Consider the following 19,137-nt stretch of genomic DNA (forward strand, 5'->3'; position numbering starts at 1 on the left):
GGGTGACTGGCTCTTGCTGTCTTTTCAAGACGGACTAGTGGATGGTCCTTCACCCATCCCCAACTCTGCTCATGGGATGAGGAACTTGAGTGGGGGACAGAACCAGCCTCAGGAATGAGCTGCTCTTGGCTTAACCCTCAGAAGCTCTGGGACTGGTAGAAACTCTTGGTTTCTTCAATAGGACAATTTTATCGTTTTTCTTTTGTTCGATTGTTTGGAGACATTCCTGGATGCAGTTTGGTTAGTTATAATTAAAGTTGACTCTTTCCTTTTTTTTTCAATTAAACAAAAAAGCGGCTAGTGGGTAATTTAGTTCCTAAGTTTATTCATATCTGTAAATGAATTCCTTGGCCTAAATGATGCCCTGGCTTTAAATATGCGTTCCTACTTCCTTCTTGTGTTGAATTCCACTCCAGAGAACTTTTCCCCTTAAATGTTACTTGTCTTTTTCCTACCACAAACTTGAAGCATTCTTTCCTTTTCTGAAATAACTTCCCCCACTAGCACAGAAGCTCCAAGATGACTGATCTGTTTGTCTGTTTATCCATTCTTATGTTCCCAGTGCCAAGAACAGAACCTGGCTCGGAGTTGGCTTCAATAAATGTTTCCTGAATAAATGAATATCAATCTGTTAACGCATTACTCAGCCATTCAGAATGAGCCATATAAATACTATAAGGAGTGTATTATGTAATGTTTATAAAATAAATGAAGTATGAAGTGGCACATGCATTACGACTGAAACTATGTAAAAATATATCTGCAGGTGACAAGGCCTGGAAAATCATATGCAAACAACAATGGGTCACGCACTCCACTTCCAATGTTCTTTGTTTAAAATTGCCTCAGGTTATTAACCCTTTTCCTCTCAGAATTAATAACATTTTAAAAAGAAAACATTACATTTATCTTATTTTGGACCATGTTACAAGTTAGTTTAAGCTCCTCTGAGGGCAGGAACTGTATTGTTTTTAGTCTAGTATTGCGTCCCCAGCACCAAGCTCAGGAACTTGTCTTGTCTTTGGGCCTGAAATTCTCAGGCAGTTTGAAGAACATGCAAGGACTAGATATAATGTGAGTAGCAAATTTGTTAAATTGCTTCACCCTCGTAAATATAGTTCTTCACATTTTACTTTATGTTGGTATTACTAAAATGATTAACTACTATGTATGCCTTCAGAAAGCAAACCTCTTGTTGGTTATTTTGTTGTTTTGTTACAAAGTCAAGTTTGCTTAGAGTTAGTATTATTAACAGCCCAATCAAGAACTACAGAACGTGTTAAACTGGTTTCTAAACCTTAACCTCTTCTTCTAGAGTTTATTTGAAACAGGAGAAACTCTGCCTTTCTTCTTCAGACTACTTTGAAATTCAATCCCTCTGAAATGCTGTTTCCTGTTGACAACTGGAAAATTACAATTGGATGGGTGATGTCTGCCATCCCGTGATGAATTCAGATCCCTATGTAGGGCAGGCCTGATTATCATTTACTGTCTTCCCTCTGTTAAATTAAAAGAAACATATTCAAGTAGGATGGCAGGGAAATCTGGCTATAGCATCTTCAGATATAACATATTTGTGCCTGAGATATTTTCTTATAATCCAATGCATGACTGCCCACGGGCCAAATCCAGCCATGCTCATTAGTGTATCGCCTATAGCTGTTTTCCTCCTATAAGGCAAAGATGAGTAGTTTAACCGTGACCACTGGTCCACAAAGCTGGAAATATTTACTATCCGGCTCTCTACAGAAGAAGTTTGCCAACCCTGGTCTAATGTCTTAAACAAAAACACAACACAATTTTGGAAAGAGCTTGGGTTTTGGAGACAGACCTAGGTTTGTGGTTCAATTCCATTGCCTACTAGCTATGTGACCTCTGGTAATTAATTACCCAACCTCTCTAGGTCTCAGTTTTGCATGTGTAAAATGATCATAATAGTGACAATCTGTCAGGCAGTGCTTTGCAGAGCCATATTGAGCCCAAGGCAAAAGAAAAACCACACCATATAAATATACATATTTATATAAATATATATTTATCAAAATATCCTCCCATATTTTAAAACAAGTGAAAAATAGACCTTCATTATTTAATCTGTTCATACACCATTGTCAACCCTTATAAACCGCCTAGCAACGAAGTGAGTTGTCATGGACTCAGGAATTCCAGCCAAGTGGAGATAATTTTTCCTGTTGTACAATAACACAGACTTGTAAAACAATCAATAGTGTATCTTACTAAAATTTTTGACATTTTGTTCATCATATATTTGCATTGATTTTGATCTTTTAAAAATATTGCATTAAAATATCATCTATGCATTATAATATACATTATTAATGATATGCAGATTATTGTTTGCATTAAACATTAAATGATAGTAAAATATTATTTATATATTAAAATATCACTTAAATGTTGCATTAAAATATCACAAAAATAAAATATTTGTATTGCATTAAAATGTCATAAATATGACTGACCTTGATGACTATTTTGGTGTCCCTTCCATCCTTAAATTTTGCACCTAGTGAGTGCCTCACTTGCCTCACTGTAATCCCAGCCCTGCCGTCAGGACTGATGTGAGAATGAGAGAAAATGCCTATGAAGTATCTAAAGCATTACAGGATGCATAATAGATGCCAAAAAGCTAGTAACTGATGATGATGTTGATGATAAGTTAGGTTAGTAGTATCGATCTTGTAGGGTTGTTATGAAGACTAAATAAAATAAGTAAATCACAGTGTGGGATTTGATATAAAATAAGTGCTCAATAAATTCCTTCCTTCCATCATTTTTTTTTTTTTTTTTTTTTTGGCTGTGTTGGGTCTTTGTTGCTGCACTCGGGCTTTCTCTAGTTGCAGAGAGCAGGGGGTTACTCTGTGCTGTGGTGAACGGGCTTCTCATTGTAGCGGCTTCTCTTGTTGCGAAGCACGGGATCTAGGTGCGTGGGCTTCAGTAGTTGTGGCTCGTGGGCTCTAGAGCACAGGCTCAGTAGTTGTGGCACACGGGCTTAATTGCTCTGCGGCATGTGGGATCTTCCTGGACCAGGACCCGAACCCATGTTCCCTGCATTGGCAGGCGGATTCTTAACCGCTGTGCCACCAGGGAAGTCCCCCTTACAATATTTTAGTTTCCTTAATCCAACCAAGGATTTGGAAAAGGGAAGCTTTATTAGCCAGTATACAGGTGACAGTGCTTCTCCCTGGACAAAGAACTGTGTTTGTTTCTGGCTGTGTCATTAACAAGGTAAAACAAACAACCTATTTAGGTCATAAGTTTTCTCATATTAAAATGAGGTGTTGGTTCCTCATTCCTTAGCCATTTAGCTAACTCTAGCATTCCTTTTAGAAATGAAATTCTAAGATCTGCAAACTAACTTATTTGAAAGGATGCCTCTTGCATCTACTTAAGAAAACAAATTTCCAGGACTTTCTTATGAACCAAAGACAACCCTAATCTAAAAAAATTAATATATCAAGAAATCTCCTTTTTCTTAAATTTTAATTAAAAGACCTGAAAATAACCATACTTTACTCTTGTAATTAGAATATTGGTCAGATAGGTGTTTTCCCACCTTTATATCAAGCAGGGTTTTTTTGCTATTAAATACCTGTTAGTTAACAAACATGGTTCCACATGCTACAATAAGGATGAGTCTTGAAAACAATACGATAAGTGAAAGATGCCAGTCACAAAAGACCACATATTATATGACTCTATTCATATGAAATGTCCAGAATAGGGAAATCTATAGAGACAGAAAGTAGATTAGTGGTTGCTTAGGGCTATGGGATGGGAGGAGATGGAGAGATGGGGTGCAATAGTTAAAGGGTACTGGGTTCCTTTTTGGGGTCATGAAAGTGTTCTAAAATTGACTGGTGACAGTTGCACATATCTGTGAATATATTAAAAAACACTTTAAGTGGGTGAATTGTATGGTATGTGTATTATATCTCAATAAATCTGTTTCTTAAAAATGGCTCCTGTAATTTCATCCTTTCATGGAAAGAGTGAAAAAAAAAAAGACGAAAAGTCTTTTGGAGGTGACTGGGCAGAAGTTTCCCTTTTTCTGTCGCAATCAAATCAGGCTCCCAGTTTTCCAATTTGTTTTCTTTCCCCTTGGAAACTGAGGTTGATAGACCTTCATTTTCTACCACTGCAGGATAAATAAAGCACCCCTGCCCCTCCGCCACCCACTCTGGTCAGTCTGTTGGCTGTGAGGGAGGGATTGTAGCTGTTCCTGTGCAAAACAAATCACTCTTATTCTTCAGACTTAGGGATTAATATAGCTGTTATTTTGTTTTACCTTTACCACATAAAATTGGGTTGGTTAGACAAAATGCCCTCTTGGTTGGAAAGATTATCCCTAGCTTTTATCCACCAGCTATGTTTCTTTAGGCTACAACCAAGAAAACAGGGAGACATTTGTTTCCCTAGATTGACTTATTTTATATGAGTCCCAGTTGGATAGAAAAGTGTGATTCCCTCAGACTGATCACTGACAACCTTGCTTCCTTTCTGATGAAACTTCCAAGGGATCCTTTGGCTCTGTATTCACAAGACACACTGCCCTGCAGCTAAATAAAGCTGCCCATGCTATCTCAGAGTCATGCTCGGTTCTGGCTTTTTAGCTTCTACCTGCCTTTGGAGGAACTGATTTCAGCTCCCACAACTCTGATTGGGGGAAAACTCCTGCAGAAAGAGGAAACTCCTCATTCATATCCAAAGAGGTGTCTGTGAAGAGAGAAGATGGAATTGTAGATAGAAATAAGCCACCAATGATGCAATCGTGAGTGGCGCGAGAAGAGAGATGGTTCTGAGATTCTATGAGAGTCAATGAGCAAAACCTCTCAATATGGCCGAGTCAGTTTATTAAAAATGAAAGTATCAGTTTCTCTCAGACCCATGGTTGGTGAACTTTAGTCTACTAATCTCCAACCCCCAGTGACAGCGGTGTAATTCCACCTAATTTCACCTTGCTGCCTCGTATCCAGTCAGGAAGTAAAACAGGCAGGGCCCTGACTTACACTTCTTTCATGTCAAGTTTTGGGCTCCGAGGTGGACTCAAGCTCTCATTCTCCCCACCTCCAAACATGACGCAAATGTGTATGAATAACTTCTTTAGAACAGAGGTCCACAGACAGGTATATTGACTCGATGCAGCCTGAAAATATTTACTGAGATTCAGACCTAGATTAAGGGATACGCTGTTGAGTATTTTGCCTGCCGGGTGGTGGATGCCAGTCAGTGACCAGGACACACAGCTCACCACGTGTTAACTGATGGAGCTAGGAGCTTTCCAGAAACCCACGTTTGCGCACACTCTTAGGCTTGCCTGAAAACACTGTTCTGCAGGAACTTCCAAATGTCTCAGAAATAAACATCTCTTTAGCCCAGAAACTTTGACTTGGAGACATTAGAAAATGAGCTGGACTCCTGCTTTGAAGAGAGAAGGAGAAGGGGGAGGTGACATGTCCCTACAATGAAATTCTATTGATTTTTTTTTTTTAATCTGAAAAGTTTGTTTTTTTTATGCAGAGAACCACACTGAATTTGGCACTAAAAATCCATCCTGAGCCAGATTGTGACGGGTTCACAGTTGGCCAGAGCCAAAACTGCTGGAATATCTTTGTTTCTCTTTTACCCAAGGCAGAGACAGGCAAGAAGCATACGGGCCAAATGCCCTCTTGGTTAGAAGGACATCTTTGCTTTTAACCACCAGCTTGTATTTCTTTAGGATATAACCCAGAAAACAAATGAGATGCCTGATTTCCTCACTCTCATCTCTTAATCATGTGCATAAATATGTACATTCACACTCCACCCCCTCACTCACCTTTGTCTCCTCTGTGTTGGAGAAGGATGAGTCACACACACACACAGAGTTATAAATCAACCTGAAGAGAGCTTCCAATATCCGAGGAAACAATTCTCTCTCTAATTTTGGCACTAAGCTATTTTCTCTAGGAAAATATCTACCTAGTTTTACACAAGTTGCCACAGGACAAAATACCAGTGGCAGAGTAACTTTTAAAAGTACTTATGACAGGGACTACCCTGGTGACGCAGTGGTTAAGAATTCGCCTGCAGAGGACACCGGTTCAAGCCGCAGAGCAACTAAGCCCCTGCACCACAACTACTGAGCCTGCGCTCTAGAGCCCACAAGCCACAGCTACTGAGCCCGCGTGCCACAACTACTGAAGCCCGCGCGCCTAGAGCCCATGCTCCGCAACAAGAGAAGTCACCGCAATGAGAAGCCCACACACTGCAACGAAGAGTAGCCCCCGCTTGCTGCAACTAGAGAAAGCCCGCAGGCAGCAACGAAGACCCAACGCAGCCAAAAATAAATAAATAAATAAAATACTTATGACAAGCAGCCTTAATTTAGAAGAATACTTATCAGCCTGTGTTCCTTGAACCACCTACAAACTGAAAAACCTTGTGAGTTTGTTTGAAATGCAGATTCCAGGACCTCACCCCAGACCCAGAGTTTGGATCTCTGGAGATAGTCTCTGCATTTTTAGCAAATTCCCCAAATGATTCCAGTGCACACTAGAGTCTGCTAGCCATTGCTTTGTACACTAGTAAGAGTATGGCAAACATTCCTATCATGATTTCACAAAGGTTAGAACAACAAAATAAAAATCTCTGAAAGTAAGTGACTTGTATTCTTGGGATTACAAGGATTACAAGTCCTAATTTTTGGACTGCAAGCCAAGGAAGGGAAAAACAAAAAGTCAATGTATTTGTGATCGATAATTTCTGCATATTATTCAACACCCTCCCCCAAAAAGTTCTCAGTTCAAGGTTTGCAGATACGGAAAGTACGGATTTAGCTTACAGCTATAATTATGTTTTTTATATTTTTTCTTTCTAGCTATGGAAGTTTATTGTGATGTATATCTATCTGCTTAGATTCTATCATGCAGCAGTGGGTCTTATGGAATGACTTAAAACAAGACTTTACTGATGAGATAACATTAAGTAAAAAGGCAGGTCAATGGTTACCAGGGGAAAGGTTGGGGAGGGATAAATTGGGAATTTGAGATTAACTGATACACACTACTATATATAAAATAGATAAACAAGGACCTATTGTATAGCACAGGGAACTATATTCAGTATCTTGTAATAACCTACAATGGAAAAGAATCTGAAAAAGAATATATATATATGAACTGAATCACTTTGCTGTACACCTGAATCATTGTAAATCAACTATACTTCAATTTTAAAATTAATTTAAAAATACATTTTTTTAAAAAGGCGGGTCACAAAAAATTAAGTTCCAGCTTTGTAAACTGAGATATATAATGGGAGACTGGAAGAAAGTACTCACAAATTACCATCAGGTTTTTGTGTGAAGGTTAGTTCCCACTCCCCTTAAGCTATCTATAAATTTATTTTATTTTTTAAAATTTTAGGGACTTCCCTGGCAGTCCAGTAGTTAAGACTCCGTGCTTCCACTGCAGGGGACAAGGGTTTGATCCCTGGTCCCCTCAGGGGCCAGGGATCCCCCATGCCTGTCGACCAAAAAAAAAATTTTTTTTAAGTGATAATACACACAAATTTTAAAACGTTGAATTCTCAATTTAAAATATCATCACTAGTTTAATTTTAACTTACTATTAAGTCAACTTCAAAAGCACAAATTAAGAAAAAGTTATTTATAAGCCTGAAATCCTAATACAACTATATTAATTTTCCATTTCCCTTCTAAACTTTATTTACAGGCATACACACATGATTTTTGCATAGTTGTAATCTTAGTTTATCTACAAAATTGAGTTCTGCTTTTTTGACTTTGCATTATGTTATAAACATGTTTGCACATTTCTGCATAGCTTCAGAATTATTTTAAAGGCTACATATTTTTAAAAGTTGTTACACTGTACTTTATCCATTCCTGTATGTAGGAACATTTCTGCTGTATCTAGTTTTAACTTATTATAAATAACAGAGTTAGAATCATTCTTTGTATATAGGTTCTTTGTTTTTCTTTTACAAGATATTTCTTTAGAACAAATTCCCAGCAATGGTTTTACTAGTTTCAAAGGGCATGAACATTTTTATGGGTCCTAATATATAACATACTTCCCTTCAGAAAAATTGTACCAGTCTTCATTACAGTAAACTATGTGAAAAAGTACTGGATTCCTAACAAGCTGAGAAGTGTTGAGCTATTCTTTAAAAAAAAAAAAAGCATTTCACTTTATTTTTATTACCTTGCTGTATACATTACTGTTTTAATTTTTATTTCTCCATTATGATTAACAATTTTAAGTAATCAATATGCCAGGCACCATTCCAAGAGGTTTACACATATAAAATCATGGTTTTTTAAATAAAAATAATTTAAATAAACACGACGCATTAAAGCTGTAAAAACCTGTCCTCTCTGTATTAGATATTATAGTAAAATAAAATTTAAAATTCTCAGAAAATAAATGATCTTATTTCATAGAAGTGGAAAGGCACAGAAAAATGAACTATGAAAGAAAAAATACTAGATTTTTCAGCATATTTAAGTTTTGTACATCAGAAGAACAGGCCAGTTCAAAGGAATAATAGTTTCTTTTACTACTGAAGAAAAATAAAGTTTTTTCAGAATTCGAAATTTCATTTAATCCATATCTTCTTTCCTGAAAAATCGCTGTGTGAAACTTAAAAAGTCCAGTGAAGGAACTGGGATGATAGAATGACAGTTATACTAAATATTTTTTAAATAATTAAGAAAGCCATTCAATAAATGACCAACCTGGTCTCACCAAGCACATCAAACTGATGAGGAAGTATAATCTCAGCATATGGAAACTGGAGACAGTGTGTGTCGCATTCACAAGAAGAATGATTTCCTTCCCAGAGCCTTAGACTCTCCCCTCAGAGAGAGCTCAAATAACTAACCCAAAGGTGTGGTGACAACAGGAAGTTCCCAAGAGACCGCAGGCGGGTCCCAACCCTTTCAGGCTATGTGACTCCTCCCCTTTTCAATAAAAGGTCAGGTACATTTCTGCTTACACGATTTTATGCATATCTTGATATTATGTATGTGCAGAATGATGAGTTCAAAATAGTTTCATTCTTTGTGGGCGGTTTATTAGCCGTTTGGCTTGGTGTGTTGAAATCAAGTGTGATTTGAGATATTTTCTCCTCTTGTTTTTGTGAATGAAACAAATCCAGTTAGTCTTCTGTTGACCTGTGTATACAAAACTACTTTTTGTGTTTATTTACACACTTATTTCTCAGAGGGCAGTCTTTAGATTTTATTAAGAACATTTTAAGTCTAATCAAATACCTATATTTGTAAAAATATGCTTCAGATTAAAGGCAACTTTTAAATGGTACTATATATCTTTTATTTTTATTTTTCCCACTCTCTCTTAGTTCTTCTTCTTCCTTCTTCTTCCTCCTCCCCCTCCCCCCCCCCTCCCCCTCCCCTCCCCCTCCCCTCCCTTCTTCCTCCTCCCCTTCTTCTCCTTCTCCTTCTTCTCCTTTTTCTTCAAGGAAAAATAGATGAAAAAGCTTTAAATAGAGTACTAGGCCAGAATCCATCCACCTCAAATTTGGAAGTAACTAAATTTGTGCTCCATAGCTACAAGGTAATTTAATTCTCTCTCTGATAGAAGTACTTGCAACACTTACTCAGGCTTGTGATGGTGGTCCGAAGAGCTGAAAGATAGATGAATAAATACAGAAACAACTTAAGAATACATTTTCATCCAAAGCATAGGCAAAATTCACTAGTCATTTAGTATTGTTTATGAAGTGACAGCATCTCTCATATAAGTTTATCAGTTTTCTCATATAAGTTTGAGAAATTATATGAGAAATTATACTCATATAATTCTCTGCACCTGCACCCCATTCCTTGTAGGAAGTAGATTCTAGCAATGCTCTCCAAGTAATCAGTACATCAGAATCACTGGGGGAACTTTTAAAAGTATCGTATATGGATTTCTGTGTCACACCTCAGACCTAATGAACGCCAAGACTCCCTACCAGTGGTCCACTGACCTGCGTTCAAATCCCATGTCTTCAACTCACTAGTTGAGTGGCCTTAACCAAAACAAGAAGTTCTCTAACTCTTCGTTTTCTCCACTGTAGAATGAAGATGATAAAACTACACATCTCACCAGGCTGTTATATGGATTAAATGAGATATTGTAAGTCAAGGTCTTGGCACTGGTGCCTACTATACAAGGGTAAGTGCACTCACCGCTTGGTAGCTATTGTTATTACCTAACTGGTCACACAGTCTGCACCTTTCCCTCCCCTCAGAAGGTGAGCTACACAGTACTAAGAAGGATTAGGTGGACAAGCTTTGTGGGAATGTAGGAATGAAGAGGACCTTTTAGCAGTGATGTTTCAGGTGAATAATTTTAGCCAGCACTTCTCTGTTTTGGTATTTTGTCTCCTGCTTGGAGAAATAAATTAAGGATACATAAATAAGAAAACCAGATAGGTGGCCTGTTAGGTTTTTTTTTTTTTTCCATTTGCAGTAAGCTTTACTAATTTGAAAACAACTGCCCTCTGGAACAAATGGAGAATTGTTTCCCATTCTGTTAGGAACATGTTATGGAATGCATTGCCCCTGTTGGCTCAGTGTACTTGCCTGATAAAATTTGTTGAATTCCTATCAGTTTTAGTACCATGCCAAGTGTTTATCTAGGCAGAGCCAATGTACATTTTTCTGGAAACTAGCCAATTATAGGAATAAGAATCATTTCCGTTGGGAGGCCTCTTTGTGTTACTATTAATGATTGTCCTGCTGGGGACACAGAAAGTCCCCTAACTTCCTAGCTGTGTGCTCCCTTCTACTTCCAGCATTCAGGACAGCGCAAGAATCAGTGAGAGAACTCATCCCCTCTTTTTTGGGTAGTGAAAAATATCAAATATAAAAAAACATAAAACATTCTAAAGGATTGGGGGAGGAGTGAGGAAGGGCTGAACAGAAAATGGGTGATAAAGGGGTAGCACAAGGAGTCTTTCAGAGGTGGATTACTTCCTTCCCTTGATTGTAATGGTGATTACAGGAATCTACACGTGTGATAAGGTTGCTTAGAACCCCTCCCCCGCCAATACACACACACAAATGAGTGCATATAAAAGTGGTAAAATCTAAGTAAGGTCTATGAATTGTACCAAAGTCGATTTTCTGGCTTTGATAGTGCAATTTCTGATAGTTTTTTGATAGTTTGATTTTCTCGTTTTGTAACATCTTATATAAGATGTTACAATTGTGGGAAACTGGGTGAGTGTACAAGGGACATCCCTGTACTATTTTCAACTTCTTATGAACTGATCATTATTTCCAAATAAAAGGTTTTAAAAATTCCAAATGATCTGCCAACTCCTAACCATTTGAATGATAACATTTATTCAAAGGTATCTATGGAAAACCATTTCTTCATTTCTCATCAGCTAGATAAGAATGAATAATGGTCAGTTTTCTCAGTACTATGACCTGATAAATGACAACTCTAAGAACATTAGAATTTCACTCATTCAAGTTTAGTATTATGTACTGGCTTTTTTTTTTTTTTTTTTTTTTTAACCTAGAAAATCACTTGCTACAGAGAGCAGAGTAGAAAGAGGCAGGCAAGCTTCCAAATGGAGGGACAAGGAAAAACAGGTATGGAAATGTAATGGAACTGAGGGGAGGTGGTTTTATAACTCTCATTGACTTCAACAGTCAGAAAAGTTGACCTGTGTCCCCTCCCGCCCTGGTCTAGGGCTCCAAGCTGGTATATGACTCACTATAATGTCCTTTTGTCTTTTCATCCGCATCAGTGGCCCTGCAATTTCTCACTTGAGGTCCAGGTTTGGAAAGATAAGTCTGTTTCCTTGAGTCATATTCTATAAGGAGATCAGGGTAACTTTCTCCAAATCTATGTATTTGTTTCATTTCATTTAAAAAAATATATTTATTTGCTTATTTATTTGGGCTGCACTGAGTCTTAGTTGCAGCATGCAGGATTTCATTGTGGATGTGGGATCTAGTTCCCATGACCAGGGATCGAACCCGGGCCCCCTGCATTGAGAGCACGGAGTCTTAACCGCTGGACCAGCAGGGAAGTCCCAGTTTCATTTCTTCATTCCTTCATTTATTGAACATTTCTTGAGCTTCCATTAAAAATATAATAAGGAAAAAGTAGGAGATGGCTCCTTCCCTCAAGGAGACAGACACATTACTACCACTACTACTACTTCTACTGCTATTACTACTACTGCTGCTGCTGCTGCTACTACTACTACAATGCAATATAATATAGAGATTTGGGTACACATTCCATAGGGGAACTGAGGAGAAAGCAGTGAGGTGCTAGGAATCCCAGGGAGGAACCACTGGAAAAGCTTCACACGGGAAGAGTCTTTTGAGCTGGGTTTCAAAGACTAGGCAGCAGTTTACGAGGTGAAGAAGGAGGAAGCAAGGCATTCCAAGCAGAGGGAATGAACTTGGAGGCATAAAAGAAGTGTGGATTGAGAGTTCGGTGTGTATGAATAGGAAATGATAAAGTAATTTGAAGACAGGTTGTGAAGAACTTTATGTCATGCTTAGGATATTGGCTTTTTATCTTCAAGACAATGGGAACCTAGATTTTTTTTCTTGTTCACCTATTTATATGTTAATGTATTACTATTACATAATAATACAAACAATATAAATATATATAATCAAATATAATAAATGTAATAAATAATATAAATATAAATAATATATTTATGCTAACTTGTTAACATTATTATGTGAATAATTTTTTTGGTAGTTCATTACAAAACAAGAAAGAAAATGTCTACATACTACTTTTCTGGCCTAAGAAGTATTTTTCATTGAGTAGAGCTACTTCGTTTTAGAAAGCATGGCTTCCTTACAAACAATGTATTGAACAAAATCAGTGCAAGTCCACTGCTCTCAGTAACTGCTTGTTTTTGGAGTGCTGCTCAGAACATTTCAAAGAGAGACCTGCTCTAGCAAGGCCTTGCACAATGGCAAGACAGAGGCAAAATGCTTTTTACTTACTAAAATTTCATTAAAAAAGAAAAATCAACAAAAATTTCAGGGGAATGTTCAATACTTAAAGTCCATTGGTACCATGTTTTTTAGATTTACTTGGACCTTAAACTGTTGTTTTGAAATACTGATATTAGAGTCAGGTTTTTACTTTTATTTAGCTGGCTTCCCAATCATTTGTCATGAGAATCCTGCACCTTCATTGGACAATTATTCCCTGGAGCATGCACACAAAGTTGTCTGTGCAAGACTCTATGGAAAAGTCCACCCCTGGCATTTGGAAGGTCTATCCTTGTGACTTTTGGCTTGGGCATCCATTTGGAACCATTGTGAACCATTTGAGGGGCTCATGCTGTCTAAATTAGGAGAGTGTTTCTTACCAGGTGGCTTCCTCTTCTTCTGCCTGCACCTCAGTTTCAGCTGCTCCCAGAGATACCTGTGTCTCTTTTTGAGGTTCTCCCTAGGGCCATCCAACGTAAATTTTAGCGTTGCCACATATTTTAAGTCAGACTTACTCCAAACAAACCTCCCAAATTTGGTGAAAGTCAACCAAACCATTTTTAGTGATTCAGTAACAGAAAACTAGAAATGTAACTTATAAATTACTTTCCTTAATAAATACGAACAACAGGGCTTCCCTGGTGGCACAGTGGTTTAGAATCCGCCTGCCAATTCAGGGGACATGGATTCAGGCCCTGGTCCGGGAAGATCCCACATGCTGTGGAGCAACTAAACCTGTGAGCCACAAGTACTGAGCCTGCGCTCTAGAGCCCACGAGCCACAACTACTGAAGCCTGCACGCCTAGAACCCATGCTCCACAAGAGAAGCCACTGCAACGAGAAGCTCGCGCACCGCCGACGAAGAGTAGCCCCCGCTCGCCAAAACTAGAGAAAGCCTGCGGGCAGCAACGAAGACCCAACGCAGCCAAAAATAAATAAATAAATAAATAAATAAATAGACAAAAATTTTTTAAAAACAACAATAATATAAATTTACCTTCCTTAACAACAACAAACAAGACAGAAAAAGAGAGATCCTGAAAATACATAGAAGAAGGACAGGGTAGAAGAAGAGGCAGCTATTGCAATGGTGTGAGAAATGATCAGGCCCTGAATGACAGTGATTTTGATGGGTTTGTGTTACTGAGTTGGTCTAATTGATCTCGGAGAGACAGCAGTGAGCAGTCCTGAAGAGAGATCTTAGTTCCCTGCCCAGGAATTGGACCTGGGTAACCTGGATGAAAACCAGGAATCCTAGCCGCTAGACTAGAGGCTAGAAAGAAAGTGGCCCTGGCCCTTTCCCCCAGTTGAAAGCAAGAATGTTTCAAGGAGGCAAAAACTGTAAAAATAGGTACAAAGTTTATTATTAGAGACACAGTACAAGGTATGGGAGAGCACACAGAGCATAAACAGTTTGTTTATTTAAGACAGAAACTAGGCAGAAATACATACCCAGAGAGAAAGCTTATGGGCGTCCTGAACAAAGAGTGCAGTAATGAAGTGATTTAAATTAATATTTAAATAGGACAGTCCGTCAGGGTCTTTGTTTACCTTTGGCTAATTATCTCGTTTCTTTTTTCACACCTGACTGGTCCCAGGACCCTCCCCAACATGCGTGCGCAACTTTTAAAAAAAATTTATTTATTATTTTTTTGTATAGAAATGTTTTATTTTTTGAATTTTATTTTATTTTATTTTTTTATATAGCAGGTTCTTATTAGTTATCCATTTTATACATATTAGTGTATATATGTCAATCTCAGTCTCCCAATTCATCCCACCACCACCCCCACCCCGCCACTTTCCCTCCTTGGCGTCCATATATTTTTTCTCTACATCTGTGTCTCTATTTCTTACAAACTGGTTCATCTGTACGATTTTTCTAGATTCCGCATATATGCATTAATATACAATATTTGTCTTCCTCTTTCTGACTTACTTCACTCTGTATGACAGTCTCTAGGTCCATCCATGTCTCTACAAATGACCCAGTTTCGTTCCTTTTTATGGCTGAATAATATTCCATTCTATATATGAACCACATCTTCTTTATCCATTCGTCTGTCGATGGGCATTTAGGTTGCTTCCATGACCTGGCTATTGTAAATAGTGCTGCAGTGAACACTGGGGTGCGTGTGTCTTTTTCAATTATGGTTTTCTCTGGGTATATGCCCAGTAGTGGGATTGCTGGGTCATATGGTGATTCTATTTTTACTTTTTAGGGAACCTCCACACTGTTCTCCATAGTGGCTGTATCAATTTACCTTCCCACCAACAGGGCAAGAGGGTTCCCTTTTCTCCACACTGTCTCCAGCATTTCTTGTTTATAGATTTTCTGATGATGCCCATTCTAACCAGTGTGAGGTGATACCTCATTGTAGTTTTAATTTGCATTTCTCTAATAATTATTGATGTTGAGCAGCTTTTCATGTGTCTCTTGGCCGTCTGTATGTCTGCTTTGGAGAAATGTCTATTTAGGTCTTCTGCCCATTTTTTGATTGGGTTGTTTGTTTTTTTAATTTTGAGCTGCATGAGCTGTTTGTATATTTTGGAGATTAATCCTTTGTCAATTGCTTCATTTGTAAATATTTTCTCCCATTCTGAGGGTTGTCTTTTCGTCTTGTTTACTGTTTCCTTTGCTGTGCAAAAGCTTTTAAGTTTCATTAGGTCCCGTTGGTTTATTTTTGTTTTTTATTTCCATTACTCTAGAAGATGGGTCAAAAAAGATCTTGCTGTGATTTATGTCAAAGAATGTTCTTCCTATGTTTTCCACTAAGAGTTTTTTTTTTGTTGTTGTTGTGGTTGTAAAGAGATATTTACTGGGACTCTTTTGTATAGAAAGGGCAAGTTCAAGAAGGAACATGGCAGAATTACAAGATTATGAAAGCCATGGTCCAGGAAAACCTGGACCAAGGAAGCACTCTTTAAAAATCTTGAGTATGGTAGTACTTTGTATAGCACATAATAAATTTATAGAACTTGCTATTTGAGGATGATAGTAGAAATAAGTCTTTTTTTTTAAATGGTACAGTTAATACCTTGAATATGAGAGACACACAAAGCTATTAACAAAGTTGAAATATATCTAATCGAATCCTGGAACAGATGGAGTATCTGAGCATCCATACCCCTAAGATCAAGGCAAAAGCTTTAAACAGTCATCCAACAATTCAGTGTAAACCAACTCATTTTTTTAATATCCTGAAAGCAGAGTTTTTTACCTTAATGAATGATTATGCCTGGGAAATTGCACCTGCCTTAATAGTCTGCTTCATCCACTTTACTTGGGATTGACTTTGCCTTACAGAAAGCAACCATTAAAGTTTCTTTTCCCTTGCCAAAGATTTAAAAAATAGTCAAGCATTATATACAAATACAGAAACGCCTATGCCAAGTTAACAAATGAAAATTATAACTTAAAATGAGATATGCACACTGACAGTAAGTGCATTGGTATACTCTATACAAAATGATGCTGGAGAGTTTACAAACAATTGGTGATGTAAAACAGTGGTTTCCTAGGAACTTACTTAATCAGATCTTTAGAGAGCCCTAGCAAACTTCATTTTTAACAAGGGTCCCAGATGATTCTAGGTTTTGATTAACGTGTAGTTTGGGGAAGCACTTTTAACCTTCATTGTGTGTCAGATTACATATATGATAAAATTAAATTACAAACCATGTAACTGAACAAAAAATAATATCCTTATATAAAGTATTAGTAGATACCTAAATACAATATGGCTTTTAAAATGAAATCATGTGTGTATAGTTGTATTCATAAAGTACACTAATCAAAAGCTATACAACATTAACAGCAAATCAAAACACAAATGAAGATATTCCTCTGAATTTCGTGTTTCATCAAGCATCAAAAACCACCAATCTTTTAGTCCTTTTCTTGTGCATTATTCTGTATCCACATTCTGTGCATCAGATTGGATTCCTTGATTTTATTTCATTTTCTGTGTGACATTCTCCACAGATATATATCATTGGCTGCTGCTTTGGGCGTTGAACGTCCTTCTGGGTGTCCATTGTTGTACCCATGTAACATGGAGAAACTTCTCTGTGCTTGCAAACAGATTCCGACTCACGGCTGTGTCCCCTCTAAGAGTTTTATAGTGTCCGGTCTTACATTTAGGTCCTTCATCCATTTGGAGTTTATTTTTGTGTATGGTGTTAGGGAGTGTTCTAATTTCATTCTTTTACATGTAGCTGTCCAATTTTCCCAGCACCACTTATTAAAGAGACTGTCATTTCTCCATTGTATATCCTTGCCTCCTCTGTCATAGATTAGTTGACCATAGGTGCGTGGGTTTATCTCTAGGTTTTCTATCCTAATCCATTGATCTATATTTCAGTTTTTGTGCCAGTACCACATTGTCTTGATTACTGTACCTTTGTAGTATAGTCTGAAGTCAGGGAGTCTGATTCCTCCAGCTCCGTTTTTTTCCCTCAAGATTGCTCTGGCAGGGCTTCCCTGGTGGCACAGTGGTTAAGAATCTGCCTACCAATGCAGGGGACATGGGTTCGCACCCTGACCCAGGAAGATCACACATGCCATGGAGCAACTAAGCCCGTGCAACACAGCTACTGAGCCTGTACTCTAGAGCTCACGTGACACAACTACTCAGCCTACATGCCACAACTACTGAGGCCCATGTGCCTAGAGCCTGTGCTCTGCAACAAGAGAAGCCACTACAATGAGAAGCCCGCACACCGCAACAAAGAGTAGCCCCCACTCGCCACAACCAGAGAAAGCCCGCGCACAGCAATGAAGACCCAACGCAGCCAAAAATTTTTAAAAAATTAAAAAAAACAAAAAATATATTGCTTTGGCTATTCAGGGTCTTTTGTGTCTCCATACAAATTTTAAGACTTTGTGTTCTAGTTCTGCAGAAAATGCCACTGGTAATTTGATAAGGATTGCAATGAATCTGTAGATTGCTTTGGGTAGTGTATTAATTTTCACAATACTGATTCTTCCAATCCAAGAACATGGTATATCTCTCCATCTGTGTCGTCTTTGATTTCTTTCATCAGTGTCTTCCAGTTTTCTGAGTACAGTTCTTTTACCACCTTAGGAAGGTTTATTCCTAGGTATTTATTCTTTTGTTGCAAGGGTAAATGGAATTGTTTCCTCAATTTCTCTTTCAGATTTTTCATCATTAGTGTATAGGAATGCAAGAGATTACTGTGCATTAATTTTGTATCCTGCAACTTTACCAAATTCATTAATTAGCTCTAGTAGTTTTCTGGTGGCATCTTTAGGATTCTCTATGTATAGTATCATGTCATCTGCAAACAGTGACAGTTTCACTTCTTCTTTTCCAATTTGTATTCCTTTTATTTCTTTTTCTTAACTGATTGCCATGGCGAGGACTTCCAAAACTATGTTGAATAATAGTGGTGAGAGTGAACATCCTTGTCTTATTCCTGACCTTAGAGGAAATGCTTTCAGTTTTTCACCATTGAGAATGATGATTGCTGTGGGTTTGTTGTATATGGCCTTTATTATGTTGAGGTAGGTTCTCTCTATGCCCACTTTCTGGAGAGTTTTTATCATATATGGGTGTTGAATTTTGCCAAAAGCTTTTTCTGCATCTATTGAGATGATCCTATATAGTTTTTATTCTTCAATTTGTTAATATGGTGTATCACATTGATTGATTTGCGTATACTGAAGAATCCTTGCATCCCTGGGATAAATCCCACTTGATCATGGTGTATGATCCCTTTTTATGTGTTGTTGGATTCTGCTTGCTAGTATTGTATTGAGGATTTTTGCATCTATATTCATCAGTGATACTGGTCTGTAATTTTCTTTTTTTGTAGTATCTTTGTCTGGTTTTGGTATCAGGGTGATGGTGGCCTCATAGAATGAGTTTGGGAGTGTTCCTTCCTCTGCAATTTTTTGGAAGAGTTTGAGAAGGATGGGTGTTAGCTCTTCTCTAAATGTCTGATAGAATTCACCTGTGAAGCCATCTGGTTCTGGACTTTTGTTTGTTGGAAGATTTTAATCACAATTTCAATATCATTACTTGTGATTTGTCTGTGCATATTTTCCATTTCTTCCTGGTTCAGTCTTGGAAGGTTATACCTTTCTAAGAATTTGTCCA

General features: G+C 37.8%; 1 protein-coding gene and 1 pseudogene across 1 annotated transcript in view; both read right to left on the reverse strand.

Moving 5' to 3' along the window:
• The window catches only part of LIPH (lipase H), a 46,117-nt gene extending 37,316 nt beyond the window's left edge, over window positions 1–8,801 (reverse strand). Inside the window, exon 1 of the mRNA XM_036851119.1 lies at window positions 8,762–8,801. Coding sequence (XP_036707014.1) covers window positions 8,762–8,780 — 19 coding nt within the window. The 5' untranslated portion in view covers window positions 8,781–8,801. The remainder of the gene's footprint in view (window positions 1–8,761) is intronic.
• An 8,078-nt stretch (window positions 8,802–16,879) lies between these two features.
• LOC118894775 lies at window positions 16,880–17,081 on the reverse strand (annotated as a pseudogene).
• Between the last annotated feature and the right edge of the window lie 2,056 nt (window positions 17,082–19,137).

The sequence above is a fragment of the Balaenoptera musculus genome, chromosome 4, assembly GCF_009873245.2.
Source record: "Balaenoptera musculus isolate JJ_BM4_2016_0621 chromosome 4, mBalMus1.pri.v3, whole genome shotgun sequence".
NCBI classification, from domain to species: Eukaryota; Metazoa; Chordata; class Mammalia; order Artiodactyla; family Balaenopteridae; genus Balaenoptera; species Balaenoptera musculus.